The sequence below is a fragment of the Mandrillus leucophaeus genome, unplaced genomic scaffold, assembly GCF_000951045.1.
Source record: "Mandrillus leucophaeus isolate KB7577 unplaced genomic scaffold, Mleu.le_1.0 Scaffold57, whole genome shotgun sequence".
Lineage (NCBI taxonomy): Eukaryota > Metazoa > Chordata > Mammalia > Primates > Cercopithecidae > Mandrillus > Mandrillus leucophaeus.
In genome coordinates, this window is record NW_012106141.1 from 4869109 (window position 1) to 4896877 (window position 27769).

Consider the following 27769-nt stretch of genomic DNA (forward strand, 5'->3'; position numbering starts at 1 on the left):
TGAAACAAAAAACTGGTTTTTTGAAAAGATAAACAAAATTGATAGGCCACTAGCTAGATTAACCAAGGGAAAAAAAAGAATATTCAAATAGACACAATCCGAAATGACAAACGTGGTGTCACAACTGATATCACAGGAATACAAAAGTTCATCAGAGACTACTATAAGCACCTCTACGTGCACAAACTAGCAAACCTAGAAGAAGTGGGTAAATTTCTGGAAATATGCAACTTCCTAAGACTGAACCAGGAAGAATTAGAAATCTTGAACTGACCAATAATGAGTAGTGAAGTTAAGTCAGTAACTTTAAAAATCTCCAAACAAAAACAAAAACCTAGGACTAGATGGCTTCACAGCCAAATTTTACCAATGTACAAAGAACTGCTACCAATCCTACTGAAACTATTCTAAAAAATCAAGGAGGAGGGAATCCTCCCTAACTCATTATATGATTCCAATATTACCCTGATACCAAAGCCAAGTAAGGACACAACATAAAAAGAAAACTACAGGCCAATATCCCTGATTAACATAGATGCAGAAATCCTTGCCAAAATACTAGCAAACTGAATCTAAGAGCACATCAAAAAGATAATACACCAAAATCAAGTGAGTTTTATTCTAAGGATGCGAAGATGTTTCAACATACACAAATACATAAATGTTATTCACCACATAAAGAGAATTTAAAACTGTGTGATCATCCCAGTAGATGCAGAAAAAGCATTCCATAAAAGCCAGCATCTCTTTAAAAATAGGGGAAAAAAAAACAACCTCAACAAACTAGGCATCAAAAGAACATACTTCAAAATAATAAAAGCCATATACAACAAATCCATAACCAACCTCATACTGAATGGGAAAAAGTTGAAATCATTCCCGCTAAGAACTGGAACAAGGCAAAGATGCCTACTTGCACCACTCCTACCCAACATAGTACTGGAAGTCCTAGCCAGAGCAATCAGGCAAGAGAAAGAAATAAGAGGCGGCCGGGCGCGGTGGCTCAAGCCTGTAATCCCAGCACTTTGGGAGGCCGAGACGGGCGGATCACGAGGTCAGGAGATCGAGACCTTCCTGGCTAACCCGGTGAAACCCCGTCTCTATTAAAAAAAAATACAAAAAAAAAAAAAAACTAGCTGGGCGAGATGGCAGGCACCAGTAGTCCCAGCTACTGGGGAGGCTGAGGCAGGAGGCGGAGCTTGCAGTGAGCTGAGATCCGGCCACTGCACTCCAGCCTGGGCGACGGAGCGAGACTCCATCTCAAAAAAAAAAAGAAAAAAAAAAAGAAATAAGAGGCATCCAAACTTGGAAATAGGAAGTCAGATAATCTCTGTTCACTGACATGATGTTATCCCTAGAAAACCCTAAAGACTCCTCCAAAAGACTCCTAGATGTCATGAAGTTTCAGGATACAAAACAATGTACAAAAATCACTAGTGTTTCAGGATACAAAACAGTGTACAAAAATCACTAGCGTTTCGGGATATAAAATAATGTACAAAAAAATCACTAGCATTTCTATATACATCAATAACAATCAAGCTGAGAACCAAATTAAGAATTCAATCCCACTTACAATAGTTACAAAAAAAATATCAGCAGGGCACGGTGGCTCAAGCCTGTAATCCTAGCACTTTGGGAGGCCAAGGCAGGCGGATCATGAGGTCAGGAGATCGAGACCATCCTGGTTAACACGGTGAAACCCCGTCTCTACTAAAAATACAAAAAAATTAGCCGGATATGGTGGCAGGCACCTGTAGTCCCAGCTGCTCGGGAGGCTGAGGCAGGAGAATGGCATGAACCTGGGAGGCGGAGCTTTCAGTGAGCCAAGATCACGCCACTGCACTTCAGCCTGGGTGACAGAGTGAGACTCCGTCTAAAAAAAAAAAACATATATATATATGACAAGGAAATCAAATCAACCAAGGAAATAAAAGATCTCTACAAAGAGAACTATAAAATATTGATAAAAGGAATTGTAGATGACACAAATGGAAAAACAGCCCATACTCATGGAATGGAAGAATCAATATCATTAAAATGACCATACTGCCCAAAGCAATCTACAGATTCATACTATTCCTATCAAGTTATCAATGTCATTTTTCATAGAATTTTTAAAAATCTTTTTGTTGTTTTTTTTTTTTTTTTTTGAGATGAATTTTCACTCTGTCGCCCAGGCTGGAGTGCAGTGACCGGATCTCAGCTCACTGCAAGCTTTGCCCCCCGGGTTTACGTCATTCTCCTGCCTCAACCTCCCGAGTAGCTGGGACTACAGACGCCCGCCACCTCGCCCGGCTAGTTTTTTGTATTTTTTAGTAGAGATGGGGTTTCACCGTAGCTAGGATGGTCTCGATCTCCTGACCTCGTGATCCGCCCATCTCAGCCTCCCAAAGTGCTGGGATTACAGGCTTGAGCCACCGCGCCCGGCCTTAAAATCTTAAAATTTATATGGAACCAGAAAAAGAGCCTGAAAGCTAAGGCAATCCTAAACAAACAGACAGAGCTGGAGGCATTACATTACCTGACTTCAAATTATATTGCAAGGCTACAGTAATCAAAACAGCATGGTATTTGTATAAAAACAGACACATGGGTCAGTAAAATAGACAAGACACCCCAGAAATAAGACCACATACCTACAAACAACTGATCTTCAGCAAAGTCAACAAAAATATTCAGTAGAGAAAGAACACCCTAGTCAATAAATGGTGCTGGGAAAATTGGATAGCCATATGCAGAAGAATGAAGCTCGGCCCATATCTCTTACAATATACAAAAATTAACTTAAGATACATTAAAGATTTAAATGTAAGACCTGAAACTATAAAAATCCTAGAAGAAAATTTGAGAAAAACTCTTCTGGACATAGTCCTAGGCAAAGAATTTATGACTAAGTCCTCAAAAACAAACACAACAAAAACAAAAATAGACAAATGGGACTTAATTAAACTAAAAAGCTCCTCACAACAAAAGAAATAACAACAGACTGAACAGACAACCTACAAAATGGGAAAAAATATTTGTAAGTGACGCATCCAACAAAGGAAAAATAGCCAGAATCTACAAGGAACTCAATCAACTCAACAAGAAAAAAACAAATAACCCCATTAAAAAGTGGGCAAAGGACATGAACAGACATTTTTCAAAAGAAGACATGTAAGTGGCCAAGAAACATGAAAAAAATGCTCAACATCACTAATCATCAGAGTAAGACAAATTAAAGCCACAACGAGACACCATCTCGTACCAGTCAGAATGGCTATTATTTAAAAGTCAAAAATCAACAGATGTTGGCAAGGATGCAGAGAAAAGGGAACACTTGCACACTATTAGTCAGACTGTAAATTAGTACAAGCTCTACAGAAAACAGTATGGAGATTTCTCAAAGAACTAACAATAAAACTACCATTCAATCCAGCAATCCCACTACTAGGTATCTAACCAAAGGAAAATAAGTCATTATACCAAAAACATACCTGCACTTTTATGTTTATTGCAGCATTATTCTCAATAGCTAAGTTATAGAATCAAACTAAGCATCCATTTACAGATTATGAAAGAAAGAAAATATTATATATTTGTATATTTATCACAAAAATATATATTGTTTAGTTATCACAAAAACATATATATTTAAACACATACATGTTTTTGTTGAGCTTGTTTTTGAGAACTTAATCATAAATTCTTTGCATGTATATTTACTCTATGTATATATAAAAAACAGAACACTACTTATCCATAAAAGAGAATGAAATGTTGCTGGCACAGTGGCTCACACCTGTAATCTCAGCACTTTGGGAGGCCGAGGCAGGTGAATCATCTGAGGTCAGGAGTTTGAGACTAATCTAGCCAACATGGTGAAACTCTGTCTCTACTAACAATATAAAAATTAGCCGGGCATGGTGGCAGGCGCCTGTAACCCCAGCTACTTGGGAGGCTGAGGCAGGAGAATCGCTTGAACCTGGGAGGCAGAGGTTTCAGTGAGCCGAGATTCTGCCACTGCAATCCAGCCTGGGCAACAAGAATAAAACTCCGTCCCAAATAAATAAATAATGAATATAAAAAGACATAGAGTGGCTAAATGGATTAAGAAAACAAGACCCAACTACTATATACTGCTTACAAGAAACTCACTTCACCATTAAAGACACATGTAGACTGAAAGTGAAGGAATGGAAAAATATATGCCACACAAAGGGAAAACAAAAAAAGAGCAGGAGTCACTATCCTTATAGCAGATAAAATGGATTTCAAATCAAAGAATGTAAAAAGAGACAAAGACGGTCACTAGAGGGCCGGGTGTAGTGGCTCACACTCCTATCCCAGCACTTGGGGAGTCTGAGGTGGGCAAATCACTTGAGACCAGGAGTTCGAGATCAGCCTGGCCAACATAGCAAAACCCCATCTTTACTAAAAACACAAAAATTAGCTGGGCATGGTAGCAGGTGCCTGTAATCCCAGCTACTCAGGAGGCTGAGGCAGGAGAATCACTTGAGCCTGGGAGGTGGAGGTTTCAGCAAGCGGAGATCGCACCACTGCACTCCAACCTAGGTAGCAGAGTGAGACCCTCTGCCACACACACACGCACACAAAGATACACACAGACTGAGAGTAAAGGGGTGGAAAAAGACATTCTTTGCTAATGGCAAGCAAAAGAGTGCAGGAAAAGTCATACTTGTATCCAGTAAAATAGACTTTAAGTCAAAAATTGTAAAAAGAGACAAAGAAGGTCATTATAAAATGATAGAGAAGTCAATTCATCAAGAAGATATAACGATCATATATGCACCCAACATCAGAATACACACACACACAGGCTTACGAGTCCAGCTGCATGACTCCTAAACCATAATTTCTAATCTTGTAGCTAATTTGTTAGTCCTGCAAAGGCAGTCTAGTCCTCATGCAAGAAGGGGGTTTATTTTGGGAAAGGGCTGTTACTGTCTTTGTTCAAAGTTGAACTCTAAATTCAGTTCCTCCCAAAGTCAGTTTGACCTGTGTCTGGGAATGAACAACAACAGTTTGGAGGTTAGAAGCAAGATGGAGTCAGTTAGGTCAGATTTATTTCATCATCATAATTTTCTCAGTTATAATTTTTGCAAAGGTGGTTTCAATAATATAATATGATATGTACCACATGGTGACTGTGATAAACAGCAATGTGTTATATACTTGAAAATTGCTGAAAGAGTAGATTTTAAGTGCTCTTACCGCAAAAAATAAGTATGTGAGGTAATGAACATGTTAATTAGCTTGATTTAGCCATTCCACAGTGCATATACATATTTCTAAACACCTGATTGTCCATGATAAATATATACTATCTTAATTTTTCAATTATAAATAAATAAGTTAAATATTTTTAAAGTATAAAAATAAGAAGAATACAAAATAGCATATTAATACCACCTATGAGGAATCCAATTTCTGACTACCAGTGAAACAGAATATCATGTGGCAAGTGGATGCATCTTAATAGACAAAAAAAACTTTGTGTGCATGGGGTGTGGTAAACCAAATATTAAAAAAAAACACCAAGAACTTAATTTCAATCCAATCACAAGAAAACAGCAGACAAATCCAAATGGAAAGACATTTACAAGACACCTGACCAGTACTCTTCAAAGTATCATGGTCAGAAAAGACAAAGACTGAGGAACTATATACTATTTCATGTAGACAGGACAACTAAATGCAATGTGAGATCCTGAATTCAATCCTAAACTAGAAAAAGAACATTAGTGGGAAATCTAGCAAAACTCAATATGCAGAAAAATGGTAACTCAGCAATATTTCAAACCCTGCATAGTTCAAAGAAAGGACTGGCACTTGACAGCTCCTGGGAGTTAACCTCTATGCCCTTGGAATATCCTGCCTGAAAACAGTATCTTTGTATACTTGGGGCCTTGGGCCATGCCAGGCAGTTTATACTAATAATGTGATTCCGAGTGGGTCCTTGGGCCACACTCTATCAGTTTCACATCTGGAGTCGATGGAGACGGAGTAGCTAAGGTCAGCCACACCAGCGTTATGCCTAGACCGTTTGTTCCCCAAAGAAGACCACCAGAGTCCAGAGTCAAAGCCAAGCGGCAAGGATCTTTACTACAAGTTCGAACTTGGTCCCTCCATTCCACAGCATACAGGAGGGCCTCGAACAATGCGAGTGCTTGCTTTTTATAGCCCGATGTAAACAGGATATGTAAAGTTACAGGGAACAAGGTAATTCTCTCAGTTACAGCATTACAATTGGTTAACATTATACATTTAGCATTCCTTATCGGAGATCTCCCAGGTGATGTTTTTCTGAAGTTTGAAAGAAATATGGAGGAATGTGTTTGCGCTGGACTCAGGAAGTTGGCAGATATATGGGGGATGTGCCTCATTCCTTTCATCAGCATCCCACGGCTCTGTGATGACTGCAATAACTCTGGACACCAAGATGTTGCCAGATGGTGCCATGCAGTTCCAGTCTCTTGGTGTCCCAAACAAAAAGCTGGATTGGGCCGGGTGCCATGACTCACTGTCGGGAGAACCCACTCCTGATGGTTTCGTGAGTTCTTTTCTATTTCCTGAGTGTCTCGGCTGGTTTGAGAAATAAAGGGAAAGAGCACAAGAGAGAGAAATTTAAAGCTGAGTGTCCAGGGGAGACATCACATGTTGGCAGGATCCGTGATGTTCCCCGAGCCGAAAAACCGGCAAGTTTTTGTTAGCGATTTTCAAAAGGGGAGGGAGTGCACGAATAGGGTGTGGGTCACAGAGATCACATACTTCACAAGGTAATAAAATATCACAAAGCAAATGGAGGCAGGGCGAGATCACAGGACCAAGATCACAGGACCACCGGATGGGGCGAAATTAAAATTGCTAATGAAGTCTCGGGCACGCATTGTCATTGATAACGTCTTATCAGGAAAAAGGGTGTGACAGCACACAACCTGTCTGACCAAAATTTATTAGGCAGGAATTTTCCTCGTCCTAATAAGCCTGGAGCGCTACAGGAGACTGGGCTTATTTCATCCCTTCGGCTTTGACCATAAAAGAAGGCAGGCCTTGAGGGGGCCATTCATAGACCTACCCTCAGGGCGCATTCTCTTTCTCAGGGATGTTCCTTGCTGAGAAAAAGAATTCAGCAATATTTCTCCTATTTGCTTTTGAAAGAGGAGAAATATAGCTCTGTTCCATCTGGCTCACCGGTGACCAGTTCAAAGTTACCTCCCTTGTTCCCTGAACATCGCTGTTATCCTGTTCTTTTTTCAAGGTGCCCAGATTTCATATTGTTCAAACACACATGCTCTACAAACAATTTGTGCAGTTGACACAATCATCACAGGGTCCTGAGGCAACATTCATCCTCCTCAGCTTATGAAGAAGATGATGGGATTAAGAGATTAAAGTAAAGACAGGCATAGGAAATCACAAGAGTATTGATTGGGGAAGTGATAAGTGTCCATGAAATCTTCACAATTAAATACAGGCATAAGAAATTATAAAAGTATTAATTTGGGGAACTAATAAATGTCCATGAAATCTTCATAATTTATGTTCTTCTGCTGTGGCTTCAGCCAGTCCCTCTGTTTGAGGTCCCTGACTTCCCGCAACAGCTCATGCCTATAGTCCCAGCACTTTGGGAGCCCGAGGCAGGCAGATCATTTGAAGTCAGGAGTTTGAGACCAGCCTGACCAACATGGTGAAACCCCGTCTCTACTAAAAATACAAAAATTAGCCGGGCATGGTGGCACATGCCTGTAATCCCAGCTACTCAGGAGGCTGAGGCAGGAGAATCGCTTGAACCCGGGAGGCAGAGGTTGCAGTGAGCCAGGATTGCACCACTGCACTCCAGCCTGGGCAACAGAACAAGGCTCTGTCTCAAAAACAAACAAACAAACCAAAAAACTGGACGTGACACACACAAGTAGCAAAGCCAGTAGCAATTGTTTATTAAGCACAGCATTATACTCTCCAAGAGGGCAGAGTGGGCTGACCTCTGCGAGATGAGATCAGCATCAGTTTGCTGTGCTTGTGGTCTTCTTATGTGTTTTTTCCCTTTCTTTTCCCAAGGCTGCCTAATCTCTAGCTAGTGTCTGCCTTTTGATTGATAGGTGTGTTGCTTACTTTGGCCCTTGTGCACTTCCACGTCGACTCCATTCCATGACCTCCAGTACATGCATGATATGCAGTCCATATGCATGAGCTTTAATGAGCTGATTATCATACGGGGTCACGTTAAAGATACTTTTTCTCTCTAATGCGCATGCCCATCTCTGAGGAGCTGCCCTTTACTGGCTTGGTCAGGATCTTGCCAGCCATGGGGTCTCTTTACTCAGTTTTTTATCTTACTTTTGTTTTGGCTGCTTAACTTCTGCTTCTTATCTTGCTTCTTGCTCACTCACCCCTTCACCTTGCTTCTGCTTTCGATCATTCCGCCCTTTATCCAACCTCCAATTCCTTCTGCTGTTCTCCTACCTCAAAAGTGTGCTTCCCTGGTTGTCAATACTCCGTGCATATTGTCAACATCGTTTTCGGAAGAATTAAATGCTGTCCCTACAACACCACTGGGAGAGGACACATAGAAGCTCAGTCCATTCTCTCCTAGACTTCCCACTATGTACCTTTTTCTTCTACTGATGTTAATCTGTAACCTTTTGCTATAGTAAACTGTAACCATGAGTATTACAGTTTCTTCCTGTTTGTTCTAGAGGCAAAGTCTCACTGTCACCCAGGCTAGAGTATAGTGGTTCCATCATAGCTCACTGCAACCTCGAACTCCTGGGCCCAAACAATCCCTCCACTGCACCCTCCCAAGGAGCTAGCACTACAGGCACACATCACCACACTGGGCTCATTTTTACATCTTTTTTGGTACAGACAGGGTCTTGCTATGTTGTCTAGGTTGGTCTCAAACTCCTGGCCTCAAGTGATCCTCACACCTCAGCCTCCCAAAGCATTGGAATTATAGGCATGAGCCACCGCGCCTGGCTCAGTATAACAGTTTCTAAGTTCTGTGAGTCTTCCTAGCAAATCACCGGACCTGAGGTTGATCCTAGAGAACCTCTGACGCACTCAAATAAGTTCTGAAGATTAGCTAACAATATTGCAGCAGTGTTAATGTCTTGGTTTCATAATTGTACCTTAGAAGAAGCTGAGTGAAGGATATACAAGAACTTTTTGCAGCTTTCTGAAAGTCTAAAGTTATTTCAAAATAAAAAGTTAAAAACAAAGATCAAGGAAACAAGTGTGATCATTTTTAGTGCTGGATGTTAGGTACGTGTGGGTTCATTATATTTTTCTATTCACTTTTGTACAAGTTTGAAATATCTTGTAATTTTAAAAGCCTTTTTAAGCTACAGAATTCAAGAGTTCAGTGCAACAAATCAAAATGATCACATCCAAAACATACAGAACAGGGTCAGCTTCAAAGTGGATGAGAAAACAATTTAAACATGGAGAGTTTATTAAAAAGCCTTGCTCCAAGAGCCCCTGAGCGAGGCTTTCTTCACTGGGCACTTCCTGCAATCCAAGCCTTTCTCTATGGCAGAGAGTAACTAAGTCATTCCCACAGCATAAATCCTTGACAGAGATGAGTCCAGTTGGAAGTAAGAACTTTCACCTCCAAACAGTGGGGCCAAGACCACCTTCCCTGAAACCACTGCCCACAGCAATGGGGACTGCCAGGATTCTGAGCCCCACAGCTCCAGAAGGACCTGCTAGGTAGTAAGTTGCAAAGCTTGGGCCACAGGTCCTGCCTCTTCCTGCAGACACAAGCTAGACATTACCTTGGCGATATGATGGGGTGCTGTGAGGCTCCTTACGGAGCAAATACCTTGCATTACAGGGGGGCCAAGGCCCAGAAAGGAAGTACACCTGCTTAGGGTCAAAATAGCTCAGAAGTCCTGCCAGAACAGGAGCCTTGATCTCCTACTGGTCCCCTGATTTCTTTCCCAATCTTACACAAATGTGTTACGTAATCTACTTATTGTGCAAACCTAAACAAGGTGACATCCCTTCCCTGAGCTTGTTTCCTTACCTGCAAAATGAGGAGCCGCATCTGACTTTCCAGGGTGGTTATGCAGGGAGGGAACCTCTAAGCCTCTCATTCCTCTCACTAAGACCCAGCTCCCATCTGGATCCCACACACTACAGATGGATGCGCCACAAATATTTTTCCAGGGAATGTCAGGGGATGCTAAGCATAAGACAAGCCATATTTTAGAGCAGAAACATGGGAAGAGAGGAAAAACATACACCTTACAGAGCAATTCTTTCACATGAGGACCATCTGAGGGGAGCCTATTAAGCTCGTGTGATATTAACAGCTTGAGTCCCTGAAGGGCACACAGTGAAAGATCAGTGAAGACCAGGATATCACTTTGGAAACACTGCTGGGGTACACAGCTTTTTGGTACAAGTAGTGTCAAAGGAATCCCTGGCTTTGAGAAGGAAGGGTTCCAACCTCCCAGCAGTCCTCCCAGAGCAGCCCCAGCAACTGGCACAGAGGTCACACCCATGCAGGAAGAGAGGGAGGAGGGAGGGGAGCTCTGCACGGCGGGACAGGCGGAGCGCTGGCCAAGCAGGGCTCTCCGCTCCTGTGTTCCAGCCCCTCTGTGGGAGGAGAGAAGGGCAGGACCACAAGCCTGTGAGAGGCTGTGGCCTACAGCCGGGGAGAGGCTAGCCCGGCCTACAGTGCAGACACAGGACAGAGGGGAGCCAGGTGAGCCAGGCTTTCGGGTGGGGAGGGACTGGGAGACCCCAGAGGACAGAGTTGCCCCCGTGATGACCCTGTCCGCAGCTCCGAGAGACCCTGAGCAAGGCTTTCTTCACTGGGCACCTCCTGCAAACCAGGCCCTGCACTAAGTGTTAGGGTCACAGTGTGACAGTGACAAAGATCCTGGCCCTCTTGCAGTTTCTGTGTTACTAGCAGGGAGATGGAAGTAAACAAAAACATATGACATTAGTAAATGATCTCAAATGTCAGAAGAGGGTAAGTGAAAAGAGAAAAAGGAGAGCAGAGTGAGGAGGACAGGGAATGCTGGGGGAGGGGGCTTGGTTTTAAAGAGGGTGGCCTCTTTAAGGTTAAACGAGATTCAATGCAAACAGCCCTGGTGACATTTGAAGAAAGGGTGTTCTGGGCAGAGGGAGCTACCCCAGCAAAAGCTGGCAGTGGCAGGGAGGCCTGCAGCATTCAGAACAGCAAGGAGGTAGTGGCAACAGAGCAAGGAAAAGAGGTGAGGCAGGAAGAGAGGAGCCACACTAGGTGCGCTTGCAGGACTCCAGGGGGCAGAGGATGGAGCCCTTGCCAGCACCCCCACGGCCCTGCTAGGGGTATTGGTTTGAAAGCCTGCGTATGAATTTCACTTGCTACATGTGGCTGCATGATCTTATAAAGTCTCCTCCCTTTCCAAGGCCCACATCCTCCCCATAAAATGGTAATAACAGCAGTGCATCTGTCAGGTTGAGGTCAGGAAGGAAGGGCAATCAAAAGCATGGCAGCCTGCAGGAAAGATTTACAGCATGCCTGCTGCAAGCTAGGAAATGTAGAGCTGGCCTCCCAGGCCTTGTGGGAGGAACATGTAAGCAAATAAGAACTTGTCCCTAACCCTAGAGCACTCCGGGGACCAGGGAGCTGAACCTTGTTCGGAGAGAACAGCAGGGGCAAAGGGTAGGAAGAGAGTGAGTGGAGGCCAGGGATGATGTGGCAGTTAGTTGACATAGGAGAGAGGCGAGTGGAGTGGGAGGTGGGTAGACACAGCAAGGACTCCGTTCCACTAACAGTGGGCCCCAAGGAGCAGATTCCAAGTAGGAGAGGAAAACAATGTGATCTGAAGTTCAAGAGTTCACCTGGCAGCTGGGAGAACAGATAAAAGGGACACTGAGGCCAAGTAAGAGATGACAGTGGCCTGGATGCTAGCCAAAGAGATAGCAAGGAGCAGATGGACTCAAGAGACTTGTGAAATAGGATGAACTGCACCTTATGGTTGCCTCACTGTGGAGGAATAGGGGCTTCTCAGAGGCCAAGCATTTGCCGTGGAGGAGACAGGGTCCAACCTGGGTGTGAAAGATACTCAGGGGTTCCAGGGGAACACTTCACAGTCAGGGAGCAGGTTTCCTCCTTTCAGTTCCACAATACACCTGCAGGGCTCATAGAAATGGGGCTGAATGATCCTAGAACTTATGAGCAGCTGAATGAGACCAAGGTGCCCTCAGTAATCCTCCACAGTGGAGCTGTAGTATGGACAAGGCATGTGCTTTGTGGTCAGACCCCATTCAACTCCTGGCCGTCTCCAGCTGTGTGGCTAGGGGCCACTCAGCCTCTCCAGGATTATTTTCTTCAGGTGTAACCTTCACTGACTTTTTTGTGAAGATTTCCCAAGGCAACTCTTGTAACATGAACTGCAGTGGATAGAGCCCAATCTTCTGGGTCAGGCCCTGTTCAATCTTATTTAACAAGTATTGAACAGACATGTACCAAGCAATGACTGCATACCATGCCTACCATGCACACAGTGCCTGGTCCACAGCCAGCATCCACAGGGAGAGTGTGGAGGTGGAGTGGGATTCAGGTACTTAGGGATGTCTTTCTTCTACCAACCAGCCCTGGCTGACACCCAGCCCTAGGCAGTTCCTCTTGCACACAGGTTCTTTGCACTGACCAACACTGAGAGCAGACCCTCGGAGCAGCCGGGTCGGAAGTGTTTCACCTCAGTCACCAGACAGATCCAGGATAGGATGGGCAGCCCAGTGCACCGAGTGTCATTGGGGGATACCTGGAGCAGGCAAATGCACCCCGACATGGAGAGCGAGAGGTATATGCAGTCCTTTGACGTGGAACAGCTCACCAACATCCTTGATGGAGGTGCCCAGAACACTGCTCTCCGGAGGAAAGTTGGTAAGGGGAAGCTGGGGAATAGGACATCTGCTTTATGCCCCATGCTTCTCTTGTAAGAAGAGTCTCCTTCATTAGCAGTCCTGCTTTCAAATAACAAACTTTGCCTTGAAATTCCACTGTTAGAGATTCATTCCTTTGAACTGTAAAGACAATCTTCACATGTCAATATTGCCTGAGCCCACCTGGGGGATAGAAGAGTCCTAGGCAGCAGAAGACCTGGATTCTGGTCCTAAAATTCTGCCACTGCATAGTTTTGTAACCTTGGGCAATTCACTTTCCCACCTTGGTCCTCAGTTTTGTCATCTGTAAAATAACAATAATGTCTGACTTCCTTTCCAGATCCATGAAGCAAGTGGGTAAGAAGATTTGAAGGTGCCAGAAACCTCACCCAGGTCCCTAAGCCCTCTATTCTCTGTCTCTGCAGAGAGCATCATCCACAGTTACCCAGAGTTTAGCCGTAAGGACAATTATTTCATGACCCAGAATGAGCGTTATAAGGCTGCCATGCGGAGGGCATTCCACATCCGGTTGATAGCACAGCGCCTGGGTTGGTTGGAAGATGGTCGTGAATTAGGCTATGCTTACAGGTGCTCACTCCTGGGGCAGCCCCACTAGAGAGGGATCCACCTGGGATCACCTGGAAACCCCCCAGCCCCATGAGCCATTTCCCCCAACAAAGGGAAGACTTGTTGGGAAACCAGGATGCCAGGTGCCCTTTACCTTCTGTACTCTGCTCAGGCAGGGGGCACCTGGGCCCCCATCTCCAATAGGCTACTCAACTACAGCATCTCTCCCCAACAGAGCCCTTTCTGGAGATGTGGCTTTAAATATACACAGAGTCTTCCTGAAAGCCCTCAGGAGCCTGGGCTCAGAGGAACAGATTGCCAAATGGGACCCACTCTGCAAAAACATCCAGATCATCGCAACGTATGCACAGACAGAGCTGGGACATGGTGAGCCAGGGCTGCTGCATGTGGTGTTTAGGTTGTGCACTGCAAAACTCCAGAGGGTCCATTTACATCTCGGTAGTCACAGGTTCATATGCTTCGAGGGACATATGTTTAATATGAAAACATTCCAGCAGATGGCAGTCAAGGGTCTTGAGGAAGGGATGCTGCCTTCTAATTTGCACATATCGTATGAGCTCCCAGTGGGGCAAGTCATTCCTTCTGGAAACATCAGCAGCCATCCCTTGTCACAGACTGGCTATAGGGGACTGTGTGACCCCCACACGGCCCACAAATGAAAGGGGAGAACTGCCTGCACGTACAGCTGGGAGCTGAGCCCCACTCGGTACCGCACTGATGCCTAAGAGTTCAGGCCCACCTAGAAGCAGCTTCCCAGGTAAGAACCCCACCTTGGGCCAATTCTAACATCCCTCCTTGATCCTAAGGGACATATCTTCAGGGCCTGGAGACTGAAGCCACCTATGACGCAGCCACCCAGGAGTTTGTGATACACAGCCCCACGCTGACTGCCACCAAATGGTGGCCTGGAGACCGTGAGTATCCATCCAACCCCCTTCTTTATCTCTCCCCAGATAGAAATATTGGAGGGCAGAGTAGCACTGGCTTTGAGGTTCAACAGACCTCAGATTGATTTTCTGTTCTAGGCTGCTGACCTTGGGCAAGTCAGTTCACCTCCCTGAGCCTCAGGTTCTCACTCTGTAAAATAGGTGGGATGTTAAACATTTCATTAGTGAGTGGCTGGAAAGTCCCCAAAGGAACTTTGAAATAGAGGAGACAATCCATGAGAGACAAGGCCTCACACTCACACACACACACAAACACACACACACTTGGTCTAGTCCCAGGCACTCCTCACATCTCCTCTCATCTCCTGAGTTATTGGTAGAGTTTGCCGCCAGCCAGAGCACAGGCCCTGTGATGAGACAGTGGAAAGAGCACGCCTGTCTGCCCCTGCTGCAGACACCCAGAAAGGCTCACACCCACCACCAGCCCCCATCAAGCCACCAACGCCGTACCTCCCGCTGTGGCCACCAGGTGGCGGCCACATCAAGTGTCCCTGAGGCTCGGTGATTTACCAAGCCCCAAGGAGGGATTTCCCCTTCCTCAAACTTGAGAATTTCACCTCCCAGGACACATCTGTGGCACTTGGGGACCCACACCTTGTGTGGAAAAAATTAAAACAAATATGCTGAGTCCAACTAAAGCAGGAGAGTGACAGAGATGAGAGACACACAGACAGAGGAAGACAGAGGCAGAGACCAGAGACATAATAGAGAGACATGAGCCAGGTGCGGTGGCCCATGCCTGTAATCCCAGCGCTTGGGGAGGCCGAGGTGAATGGATCACCTGAGGTCAGGAGTTTGAGACCAGCCTGACCAATATGGTGAAACCTTTTCTCTACTAAAAATACAAAAATTAGCTGTGTGTGGTGGTGGGTGTCTGTAGTCCCACCTACTCGGGGGGCTGAAACAGGAGAATTGCTTGAACCTGGGAGGCGGAGGTTGCAGTGAGCTGAGTTCACACCATTGAACTCCAGCCTGGCGAAAGAGCAAGACTCTGTCTCAAAAAAGAGAGAGAGAGAGATGAGAGAGTGACGAGAGAAAGAGAGATAGAAAATAAATGACTACTGTCAAAAATGAAGACAAAAGAAACCACCCTTTAAGATCAGCTAGACCGGGGTACAGATGAATCCTAGCTCTGCCCCTCCAGGCCAGTGACCTTCAGTGTGTCACTCTACTCTCTGAGCCTGTTTCCTTATCTGGAAAATGGGACTCATCATCCTCACTCCCCTGCGAGAACTGGAAAGCATCTATCACAGGGTCTAGCGCCGCCTGGATTTTGATAAACGATAATTATCTGTATTCGTTGTTATAAGGTTGATGACAGAGTAATTCATTAATAGTTGGGGGGTGGGGGGCAAAAAAAAAGCTGAATCATTTCACAGTGCCTTTGCCAAGTCACTGCTAAGTTTGCTTGGTTCTTTGGGGGCAATCCCCCCTCTCTTTGATCAGTGACTTTTCAGGGCCCCAGAGGTACCCATCCAAAACCCCAGCCCCAGGAGGCTGGGTTGGGAAAAGCAATGCGCAGGTCTTCCTGTGACGGGCCTCTCCTCTCTCTGCCCTCAGTGGGACGGTCAGCCACCCATGCCCTGGTCCAGGCCCAGCTGGTCTGCTCAGGAGCCCGGCGGGGCATGCACGCTTTCATTGTGCCAATCCGGAGTCTTCGGGACCATACCCCACTGCCAGGTGAGCCCATAATGCTCCCTCAAGGACCCCACCAGGAGGAGAGCCCAGGTGGCCTCCCTGACCTGGGGCCCCAGAGGGCCACAGGAGTAGCTAAGACATGCCTCCCTTGGGCAGAGAGGGGTCCAGCTGGACAGACTTGGTGCTAACTGGTGAGGTGAACTTGAGCAAGATTTAGCATCTGTCTGACCTCAGCTTGTTCACCTGCAAAATAGGTACAATAACCCCAGGGTCACAGGCTGCTGTGACTTGGAATGTGTGTGTGATACCTGCCACATAACAAGCAGTCTCTCAACTGATAGGTGTCCTTATCTCCATCTCCTTCAAGGAATCATCGTTGGGGACATTGGGCCCAAGATGGACTTTGATCAAATGGACAACGGCTTCCTGCGGCTGAACCATGTGCGGGTCCCCAGGGAGAACATGCTGAGTCGCTTTGCACAGGTTACAGGTCTGGGGAGGACGGGGACTTGTACTTCCCGGAGAGGGGACCTGCACTTTGTGCAGGCTGGGTCTGGGTCCTCCATAGAGCTGAGTTTGGGCCACATAACCTCCTCCCGCAAGAGAGGCTCTGATGTCCCACAGACTGGGGTGAACCCTGCTTAGGAGCAGTATGATCTTGGACACAGAGCCTCCGACTTCTCATGCAGAAATGCTCGTCACATAGGCTGACGGAGCGGTCATGGGGTGGAGCGGCAGCCCCAGGAGAGGATAGAGCTGAGGTGATCTGCGTAATATTTACCCATGGTGAGGCCTGACACAGCCAGTCGCCCAGCAGATACCAGCCAGAATGCCAGCAGGAGTTCTGGCGGTCCCAACTCTGCCAGGCATCACCCCTTTAGTTATGGGTTGTGGGGCGGTCTGGGGTGTCCCAGGAGAGGCGCTGTGAAGCAGGGCACTTGGGGAAATGGCCTGGTATTTTAACATTCCAACCCCAGATGCGCCAGTTGAGGGGAGAAGCACCCTCCTTGTGTGGAGCCCCACAGCTCTGGGGAAGCAGGGGCATCCTGGGGAGCCTTGGCTCAGACCTTGTGCCCGTCCTTGTTCCACACAGGTCTTGCCAGATGGCACATACATCAAACTCGGGACAGCACAGAGCAACTACCTTCCCATGGTGGTGGTGCGGGTGGAGCTGCTGTTAGGGGAGGTCCTCCCTACACTGCAGAAGGCCTGTGTCATCGCCACGCGCTACTCAGTCATCCGCCACCAATCCCAGCTCCGGCCCAGGCAAGGAGTGCCCAGTGACTGACTACCACAGATATGCTGCCTCTTGGTCCCACAGTGCCTCCCCCGACACTCTTCTGCCAGAGCCAGAGCGCTGGGAGCAGGCACTGCCACCCACCACACACACACACACACACACACACACACACACACACAATCTACACAGGCCTGGCCCCATCTGGGCATGTCAGAGAAGTCTCTCTGGCTCCCTCTAACAGGGCTGACCAGTTGACCTAACCTGCATCCTCAGTGCCTGCCCCCTCGGGCTCTGTGTGATCGTGCCTTTGGCCCTGTAGCACCAGGTCTGTCTGACTCTGTGTCTGTCCGAGTCTGGCTGTGTTCTGTGTGGCTGTGAGGGGTTGGATGGGTCTGGGTCAGTCAGTTGCCAGCTGCGTCAGACTGTGGCTGGCTGAGTTGATTCTGTCAGGCTGAGCCTAGCAAAATCCAATGTCGTATCGATTGTGTGTGGCTGAACTCGTTCTGTCCAGCTGTGCTGTCAGCATCTGACTGGTATGTCTATGTCTGGATCCCTTTTGTTGTAATTGGTTGTGTTGCTACCACTCCCTCCACCCCACAGCACAGAACAGCAAGGGCTGACTGAACCCTCTGTGAACACTCAGCTCGGCCATTTCACTTCATCCCTCAGCTTCCTCAGCTACAAAATGGGTGTGGCAGAAGCAGCCTTTCAGGGTGGTGTGGAGGGTGAAATGCAGTAAGGTGCATTAGGCCCTCAGCCCAGGATCCTTTCCTCTGGCAAGCTCACAGCGCCCTCGCCTGGCCTGGGCTTCGGAGTCCGGGCTGCGAGAGTTCTCTGCAGGAGAGGGCCACTGGGAAGAAGGGGCTTCTGCTGCTGTCCTGCCCGAGGCCCATTTATCTGGGCTGCAGAAGTGTCCCTAGGGTGGTCATGAGAAAGATGCGCCAGGTGAGCAGCTGCTGTCCAGAGAGGAGGCTTCTTGTAATCACACCCTCTTTCAATCCAGTTACTGTGAGCTCGTAAGTGCTGGACATAGTCTCAGGCACTGAGGACACAGCAGTGGGTAAGGCAGACACAGTCCCTTCCTTGGGGTTCCATTGAACCCGAGTTTACATTCTAAGAGTTATTGTTTAGGCTTGATGTATTCCTCAGCACACAGCAAGTGCACACGGGCAGTGGAGTCACAGGTTCAAATCATCACGGGTGCACGGCCACAACTCTTCACCTGAAATCTTGGGACCAGGCACGTTGGAATCTCAGAACTTTTCAGGTTTTAGGATAATACCGTGTATATGCTGGAATTCTATAAGCCTCCCATAACAAGAGGCAGTACCCACCAACAAACGTGTCAATATTCCTGCAGTGAAATGTGTGGATGGATGTTCATGTTAGATGGGATTTTTAAAGGGTTATCAACAGCCTCGTGTCAGTTCAAGTTCTGCAATGAGTTCTAAGGAACTGTCTGTTTTTAAGGTTTTTATGGTGTCAGGGATAGGGGAAGGTGGACATGGCACGTAGTGATTAAATCTTCCGGTTCTTTTCCCTTCAGTGACCCAGAGGCAAAGGTCCTGGACTACCAGACGCAGCAGCAGAAACTCTTTCCTCAGCTGGCCATCAGTTATGCCTTCCATTTCCTGGCAGTCAGCCTCTTGGAGTTCTTCCAGCACGCCTACACTGCCATTCTGAACAGAGACTTCAGCTTGCTGCCTGAGGTACCTGCTGTCTGCAGAGGGGCAGGCGCTGGGAGGGCAGCTAAGATTGCTCCACTCACTGGGGAACAGCCACAGCCCCATCCCCGCGGGCACTCCCCACCCCCACCCCTCCCAGCTTTCAGCATCCCAGGGCGTCTGGGTGAATGGCACCCTGATACATAAATTTACCCACAACTGGCCCCCAGAGAGCTACAAACATGCTAAGAGAAAACAATCACATCTAGTGTAGAGAACACAAGTCCACAACCCCGATGTGTATTTGAAACCCAAAAAGCTCTGAAAAATAGTCGTTTGGAACTCATTTGGTGGCACAGTTTGACCTGAACTGACCTGATTTATCCTTCTGAGTGTGAATACATTTTGCGGGAAAATTATTAATGTGTTTAATCCCTAAAGCCACCCCAAACCCCACTGGGCTATTATACAAAATGTACCTTCAATGCCACTTGGCCTCTCTACAATTCAAAAGTTACTCTGATTCCTAAACACATCTGGCTCACAGGTCTCAAGTAAATCTTACATATATAGTAAGATTCAGTCTGTCCAGGCACCATGCTTTATAAGCCCTGCTCATTAACCCTTTCAGCTGCAATTGAGGCACAGAGAGATCAGGGGACACAACTTTCCTCCCAAGAACTTGAAAACTCCAAAGATAGGCAGGGGCTTCAAGAACCAAAATCTCAAACTAGGCCTGCTGCCTGGCAGCCTCTCTCTCTGTTGAGGCTGCTGTAACAAAATACCATAAAGCGGTGGTTTATAAACAACAGAAACTGGCCCAGCATGGTGACTCACACCTGTAATCTCAGCACTTTGGGAGGCCAGGGCAGAAAGATTGCTTGAGCCCAGGAGTTTAAGACCAGCCTGAGCAGGATGGTGAAACCCCCATCTCCACAAAAAAAAAAAAAAAATTGAAAAATTAGTCAGTTGTGGTAGCACACACCTGTAGTCCCAACTACCACTTTGGAGGCTGAGGTGGGAGGATTCCTTGGGCCCAGGAGTTCAAGGATGCAGGAGCTGTGATTGTGCCACTGCACTCCATCCAGTCCAGCCTGAGCAGCAGAGTGAGACCCTGTCTAAAAAAAGAAAAACAAATTTATTTCTCACAGTTCTGGAGGCTGGGAAGTCCAAGGTCAAGGCACTAGCGCATTTGGTGTCAGGTGAGGGCCTGCTTCCTGGTTCATGGACTGCTGTCTTTTTGCTGTGCCCTTGTATGGTAGAAGCAACCTCTTTCTTTCTGTTTTATTTTATTTTTTTCCTGAGACAGAGCTTCACTCTGTCACCCAGGCTGGCGTGCAGTGGTGCAATCTCGGCTCACCGCAACCTCCGCCTCCCGGGTTCAAGAGATTCTCCTGCCTCAGCCTCCTGAGTAGGTGGGATTACAGGTGCCCGCCACCATGCCCGGCTAATTTTTGTATTTTTAGTAGAGACGGGATTTCACTGTATTGGCCAGGATGGTCTCGATTTCCTCACCTCGTGATCCACCTGTCTCGGCCTCCCAAAGTGCTGGGATTGCAGGTGTGAGCCACCACACCCAGCCAGAAGCGGCCTCTGTCATGAGGGTACTGATCCCATTCACGAAGGCTACACCCTCATGACCTAATCACCTCCAGAAGGCCCCACCTCCTACTACCATCATAATACCTCCTATTGCTAGCTCCTAATCATCAATACCTCCTAATCCTAGCCCTAACCCTTGGGGACTAGGATTTCTAAATAAGAATTTTAGGTGGACACATTCAGACCCTGTCACCCTCCAACAACCCAGTAAGTGGGCTTACAGTGGACACCCGTCCTCACAGGCGGGCTTTCTAAAACCCATGCCGGCAAAATCTGTAACTCCTGGAGGCTTGTGGGCCCAATCCAGGCAGCACCCTCTTCCCAATCCTGGAGACACTGGCCAGGCCAGGTTTTCCTTTGCTCTTATGCCCCTACAGCTACACTGCCTAACTGTGTGCCTCTGGGTGAGTCACATAAGCTGAGTACCCGCCTTCTCATTCAGAATAAGTTGTGAGCAGAGGAAACACTTCTTACCTCAGAGTTGAGCTGGGCATGCAGTAGATGCTCAGTAAGTGGTGCACAGGGTTGGTCCCCATGGTAGGGGCCCCCTTACACCCCCCAACCCCCCTCCATGTTCTCACAGCTCCACGCACTGAGCACAGGCATGAAGGCCATGATGTCGGAATTCTGCACTCAGGGAGCTGAGATGTGCCGCAGGGCCTGTGGCGGACACGGCTACTCAAAGCTGAGTGGCCTGCCATCACTGGTCACCAAATTGTCGGCCTCCTGCACCTATGAGGGTGAGAACACAGTGCTCTACCTGCAGGTGGCCAGGTAAGGTCCAGGCTGACCCAGGCCTTTGCCCAAGCCCTTGGGGACCCACCAAGCTTGTTGGGTGGAGGGTTCCGTCTGATGCCCATAAAGGGAGCAGGCTTTGGGAAGTGCCACTTGGGAGCTGTCCAATTCCCCAGTATGACTCATCTATCCACTTCTAGGCCACCATCTTCTCTCACCTCCACCACAGCCTCAGACCCCTCCCTGGTCTCTTGCTTCTGTCCTGTCCTGCTTCTCCACAGGCAACCGGAGGGATCTTTTCAGAGCCTAGGGAAGGTCACATTTTTCTCTGGTTTGAAATTCTTCAATGGCTTCCCAGTGCTCGTAGGAAAAAGATATATTCTATGCTGTGGCCTGCAAGGTCTGTGTGACCTGACCCCTGCCTCCCTGTCCATGATGCTCTCACCACCTCCTGCCTCTGCTCACTTCCACTCTTTCTGTTTTTTGTTTTTTTTTTTTTTTTTGAGATGGAGTCTCACTCTGTCACCCAGGCTGGACTGCAGTGGTGCAATCTCGGCTCACTGCAACCTCCGCCTCCTGGGTTCAAGCAATTCTCCTGTCTCAAACTCCGCAGTAGCTAGGACTACACACCACCATGCCCGGCTAATTTTTGTATTTTTAGTAGAGATGGGGTTTCTCCATGTTGGCCAGGCTGTTCTCCAACTCCTGACCTTAGGTGATCCACCTGCCTTAGCCTCCCAAAGTGCTGGGATTACAGGCACAAGCCACCACACCCAGCCACCTCTGCTCACTTCTGCCAGCCACACACCTCTTTCTGTCCAGGAGGCCTTTGCATTTGATCCCCTCCCACCCAACATGGCCTTGTTTCCTTTGGAGCAGTTTCACAATCTATCGTTGTCTCATTTTTTCACCTTTTTAGCTCTACTCTCCAACTAGACTAGGAGCTCCCTGAGGGCAGGGACTACCCCTACCTTGCTCACTTTAGCATCGCCTAGGCTTGGTGCAGAGCCTGCACACAGAGGCTCCAAGCAATGGCCAAGTCAGCCTCCTCCACACAAGCGATTTCTTTTCATCCCTCTTAGGTCTGTGGACCCTGGAGGCTGACAGAGCCTCATCCTCACCTACTCTCAGGTGACCAAACAGGGCAAATGCTTCCCTATGCAAGGAGAAAGAAGTTCACTGGCAAATATGAAAAACAACATTTATTGTGTTTTTAAAAATGTATAACGTCCCTTTTTTTCCAAATTAGGAAAGGAATACAATAGCACATATTATGTACTCTGCACTGTGCTAAGCACTCTACAAAAATCATCTCATTCCGTTTCACAAACCCTCAATCAGATGAGAACTGTCCTCCCACCTAGAGCCAGGTGATGCTTCGTTCATCATACAGGTCTCAGCGAGGCTGTATGGGAATCCAGGGCTGTCTAAGCCCAGAACCTGTAACCACTGGATTATCCTAAAGCAGCAGTTGAGAGTCACCTATAATCCTCCTACTCCTGTTAGCATTCTTGCCTCTATCCTTCTTTTTTCAGCTAAGAAAATTTAATTTCCACCCAGTCACTGTACAAGTCATTATAAATCCCAAAATCGCAGTATTCTGATGGAAAATTCTGTTTGCTCAGATCACAGAAGGGTTTCTGTTCAGGATCTGAGAGTGTCTGGCCCGGCTCTACAGTTTCCCCGGGTGTGCCTGACTGCAGGCCTCGAGGCAGGATGGCCCAAGGGGGAATCCTCAGGAGGGAGGCCAGGTGGAGGCCCGGTGACCTGGCTCTCCCACGGGAAGGCTGGAACCCAGCATGAACTCGCCTGCCTCTGGGAGTGAGGGGTGCTGGGCTGTCCTGCAGAGTCTCTGCCCTCTCACCTGCCTCCCCTTCCACCCCCCAGGTTTCTGGTGAAGAGCTACCTGCAGACTCAGATGTCCCCTGGCTCCACGCCACAGAGATCTCTCCCTCCATCTGTCGCGTATCTCGCCACACCTGACCTGGCCAGGTGTCCAGCCCAGAGGGCAGCCGACTTCCTCTGCCCGGAACTCTACACCACGGCCTGGGCACACGTGGCAGCAAGGTAAGCCAGTGCTGAGAAAGCAGCCATCCCACCTGGGGACAGGCTCCATGCCACACTAGGGCCTTTGGATTGGTTGGGTGGACATTCATGGATTCAGTTCTAAAAAGCCACCCCATGCCTAGCCTCCCCCATCCTCTCAGTCCCTGCCACCATGGGAGAGAGAGGGGAAGTCCCCCGCATCAGCCATGGATCCCCATCACTTCCCCATCCTGGTCACAGTAGTAGAAGCCATGGATCCCCATCACTTCCCCATCCTGGCCACCTCTGGTGGCCCAGAGGTGTGATGTCCTTCTACTACTGTGAGATATTTTTTGAATCTCTAGGGTCCTATGGTGATTTGCAATACAAGGAATGTACCACATGTAAATACTATAAATGTATTGATATGCAAATATCAATAAATAAAGCAATACTCACTTGTATGTTTGAAATATCCCATAATATAAAAATAATTTTTGAAAATATGACAACACCACAGAATAGAATTCATTTATTTCCAGGGTCTAGTAGGCTCCAGGGAACATGGACAAAGCCAAGGACTCATCCATTCTCTCATTCAACAAATACTGTTCAGTACCTATTCTGTGTTAGGAATGACTAAATATGCCAGGGGCTGGGAATAGAGAGGTCCTGACCAAACACAGATACCACCGTGGAAAAGATGGAGGTTTAACTACCTAAAAAGGAAATCTTCTGAACCCTGTCCCAAATTAAAACACCAAAAACAGGCTGGGCATGGTGGCTCACACCAGTAATTCCAGCACTTTGGGAGGTCGAGGTGGGAGGATTGCTTGAGCTCAGGAGTTTGAGACCAGCTTGGGCAACATGGTGAAACCCCACCTCTACCAAACATAGAAAAAATTTAATAAAAAAATAAAAATGAAACACCAAAAACAAACTGGAAAAACATGTTTTCAGTATATAATAAGAGGCCTTATATCCCAACCTGTGGTCCCAGGGATGGTTAATAGTTATTTCAAGATCATAAGCAACTTGGAACATTCATTTACTTATTCCAAAAATATTTATTAACTGCCTATAATATGGCAGGCACTGTTCCAGGCATTAGGGGCCTATCAGTAAATAGGCCTGATAAACACCCCAGACCTCACAGAGCTAACATTTCAATTGGGAGATTTGAGGAGGGGAAAATAAGGCTGCTCGAGGTAATTAAAGTGTCATGATATTTCTCCTTGCTTGAAACTCAATGTGACATCTGCTTATCTATTCCCTGACAAAGCAAAAAACATATTGCCTAATAAACAGTTTGCTTTACACACAGATTCCAAGGGTCATGGATGGACGGGCAGGGAACAGAAAATAAGAAGGGATTAAAGGTTAATAAAATGGCGAATGACTAATTTAGTGGTTTTCAGGACAAAGGTTGGTTTTCTGTTTTTGTTTTTAGGTCCCGTGGGTAGAACCTGCAGCAGGCTAGGTGACTGATGGGCCTCTGTAGCCTTTACAGAAAAACCATTCTCCTTGCTCAGGCCATAGGACGAGAGTCAACAAAAAGGCCTGAACATACTGGTGTCAGGCTGGAATCTGCATTAGAAATAGGGCACAGCTCCTGGCCTGTGGCCCTGAGGCTTTATAACATGGCGATTAACAACAAGTCAAAATCCTGGCTCTACTCCTTACTAGCTGTGTGACCCTGGACAAATTAGTTAACCTCTCTGGGCCTCAGTTTTCCCCATAGCAAACTGGGGGGTGCCTGCCCTTAAAAGAGTTAAAGAGATAATGAGTATCAATCATTTAGCTTTATAGCACATAAGTGGTCAATAAACAGGCATTATTTCTACTTCTGAGGGACCACAGGAAGCCCATCAGCTGTCTTTTCCACTCAGTCAGGAAGCTGAACCTTTTTTGCTTTGGCCTTCAGACTGATAAAGGACTCAGTGCACCATTTACAGACCCTGACGCAATCCGGAGCTGACCAGCACGAGGCCTGGAACCAGACCACTGTCATACACCTCCAGGCTGCTAAGGTGAGCGCCCACCAGCTGAAGCTGAAAGGGATCGTTTTGTTTCCCAGGCAGGCTACCCTGCTGGGAAAATCCGGGCTCTGCCACTATTCCCCAACTCTGCCTCAGCGGCTGCTGCCCTCATTTCACTTCCAAGGCTTTAGTCCAGGGTATTTTAATTAAAGGACTTAACTCCAAAGCAATCTTGCTGGCAGCTCTTAGGGGAAAAGGTAATGAGGCAGTGTTATTGGATTTGCTTCAGGTTGTTCAAATATTTCCTCCCAGATAGAAAAGCAGGTCAAGTCTCCCCTTAGCCCCACAGGCAATCCTTGGATGTCTGATTCAATTTCTACTTGTTTTGTGTTTGTGCATAATTCATAGTCAGTCGGCAAATATTTGAGCACCCACTCTGCACTGGGCACTGAGGTGGGTGCTCAACAGTGAAGCCACTGCCCATGCACAGCTACAATCAAGGAAGCACCATGACATGGCAATACAGGCTGCTACGGAATCCCAGAGCAGGCACATTTCTGCCCACCTGGAGGAGTCAGAAAGGCTTCCCAAAAGAAGCGGCAACTTCAAGGATAAGCTGAAATTAGCCAGCTAAAGGGTGGGGTGGCAGCTTTGGAGAGAAAAGTTTCCAGGCAAAGGGAGCTGCGCGTGCAAAAGGAGTCAGCAAGAAGAATCCTGGTGTGCTTGGGAGGAAGTGCAAATCTCTCAAGGAGGACCTAAGGGGGAGGACTGAGACAAGGGGAGAAGGGGAGACAGGCAAGGCCTCTGACCTTTTGCACCACTGTGAAAAGTTGGGGTTTTGTTTTCATTGCAATGCCTTTGCTGAGTTTGTTTGGAGGTGGAGTAAAGTGATCAGTTTCATTCTAGAAGAATCATGCAGGTTGCCCGGGGTGGAATGAAAGGGAGCAAGTTAGAAAGGAGCAAGTCTGGGCCAAGACTGAGGGTGGTCCTGACCATGAGCATGGCAGAAGGCCTGGAGACAAGTGGGGAGATCAGAGATACTAAGGGGGAAGAAGGCAGCGACAAGCCTCAGAGTGCTGGGGTGGGAAAGAGGTAAGAACAACTCCTGAGTTCTAGCTTAGGCAGCTGGGACTCTGGCACTGCCAATAACTGGAAAACTAAAGTGATCACACCAATGCTCAGGCCTCAGACCCAGAAAATGGCAGCCTTGGAACAGGAGAGCCCTGAAGGGCTGCAGAGGCCCTCGTGGGACAGGGTTGGTGGGGCAGGCTGGACGTTGAGTACCACCACGTGACCCACCACCTCCACCACACCGCCGGTTCTGGGATTACCTCTGCAGCCCTCAGTTCTGTTCAGCCTACAGCAGGGGCACCCCCTGCTGTGCTAACTGTCCTGTCAACACAGAGGGTGAGCCAAGGCTTCCTGCTTTCACTGGATCACCAAAACAGGAACCACAGCTGCCCATTATCCACTCATCCATTTTCCAAACCTATGGCCTGTCTTCAAATGGACCAGATGCTGCTTGCCAGGGTTACTTCATTTAATCCACACAGCCCTGGGAGGCAGACTGACATTATCTCCACTTCAAGAGTAAGGAAAGAGAACTCAGGAGTTAGGTCCCAGAGGTAGAAAATAGCTGAGTCCAGGTGCTTTCCCTTCCCACACCACCAAGGGTGTGATGAGTGACTGAGGTGAGCAACAAACTCTGGGGGGATGGAGGGTGATAGCCAGCCAGCCTGTGAGGGAAGAACACGTCCCTGACAGCTTCCTGGGGAGGTGGTGCCCCAGCTGAGTCTCCAAGGTCATAATGGATAGGGCTTTCTGTACTCTCTGTGCTTTGTGGGGTTATTTAGTCTACAGAAAGCTTCAGCACCCAACTGGGCCCCATCTGGAAATCATAAATGTGCAGGTAGAGATAACTGCAACTTGGGGGAAGCGGGGATGATACTGACAGAAGAGTAGACAAGGGGGAGCCATGGGCTAAATTCTGGTCCCAGCTCTGTGTGACCTCAAGCAGCCCCTTCCTTCTCTGGGCTTTAACTTCCCTGTCTGTAGACAAAGGGGCATGGGAGAGCCCTTTAGGCTCTGTCAGGCTCTGGTCCGATAATGCAGACTCTGACCAAAAGAGATGTCAGTCTCCAGGACCACTGGAACAAATGCTGGCCTCATTATAATCCAGCCTCAGTCTCCTGTGGCTTTGGCCACACAGGGTTAGGAATACAGCCCTGGTGTGGATCTCACTGCTACCACTTCCTAGCCATGACCTTGGGGAAGAAATTTAATATTTCAGAGCCTCAGTTTCTTCATCTGCAAGATAGAGCTAATAACAGTACCTACTTTGTAGGACTCTGATAAAGATTAAATGAGTAGGCCGGGCGCGGTGGCTCAAGCCTGTAATCCCAGCACTTTGGGAGGCCGAGACGGGTGGATCACGAGGTCAGGAGATCGAGACCATCCTGGCTA

General features: G+C 47.6%; 1 protein-coding gene across 1 annotated transcript in view; it reads left to right on the forward strand.

Annotated features, from left to right (window-relative positions):
• The first annotated feature begins 10558 nt into the window (after positions 1–10558).
• ACOX2 (acyl-CoA oxidase 2, branched chain) overlaps positions 10559–27769 on the forward strand; it is a 49503-nt gene continuing 32292 nt past the window's right edge. The window contains exons 1-12 of the mRNA XM_011998368.1: positions 10559–10714; positions 12639–12889; positions 13314–13476; positions 13691–13842; positions 14283–14390; positions 15984–16103; positions 16429–16544; positions 17155–17327; positions 18848–19010; positions 21151–21341; positions 23190–23369; positions 25252–25357. Coding sequence (XP_011853758.1) covers positions 12730–12889; positions 13314–13476; positions 13691–13842; positions 14283–14390; positions 15984–16103; positions 16429–16544; positions 17155–17327; positions 18848–19010; positions 21151–21341; positions 23190–23369; positions 25252–25357 — 1632 coding nt within the window. The 5' untranslated portion in view covers positions 10559–10714; positions 12639–12729. The remainder of the gene's footprint in view (positions 10715–12638; positions 12890–13313; positions 13477–13690; positions 13843–14282; positions 14391–15983; positions 16104–16428; positions 16545–17154; positions 17328–18847; positions 19011–21150; positions 21342–23189; positions 23370–25251; positions 25358–27769) is intronic.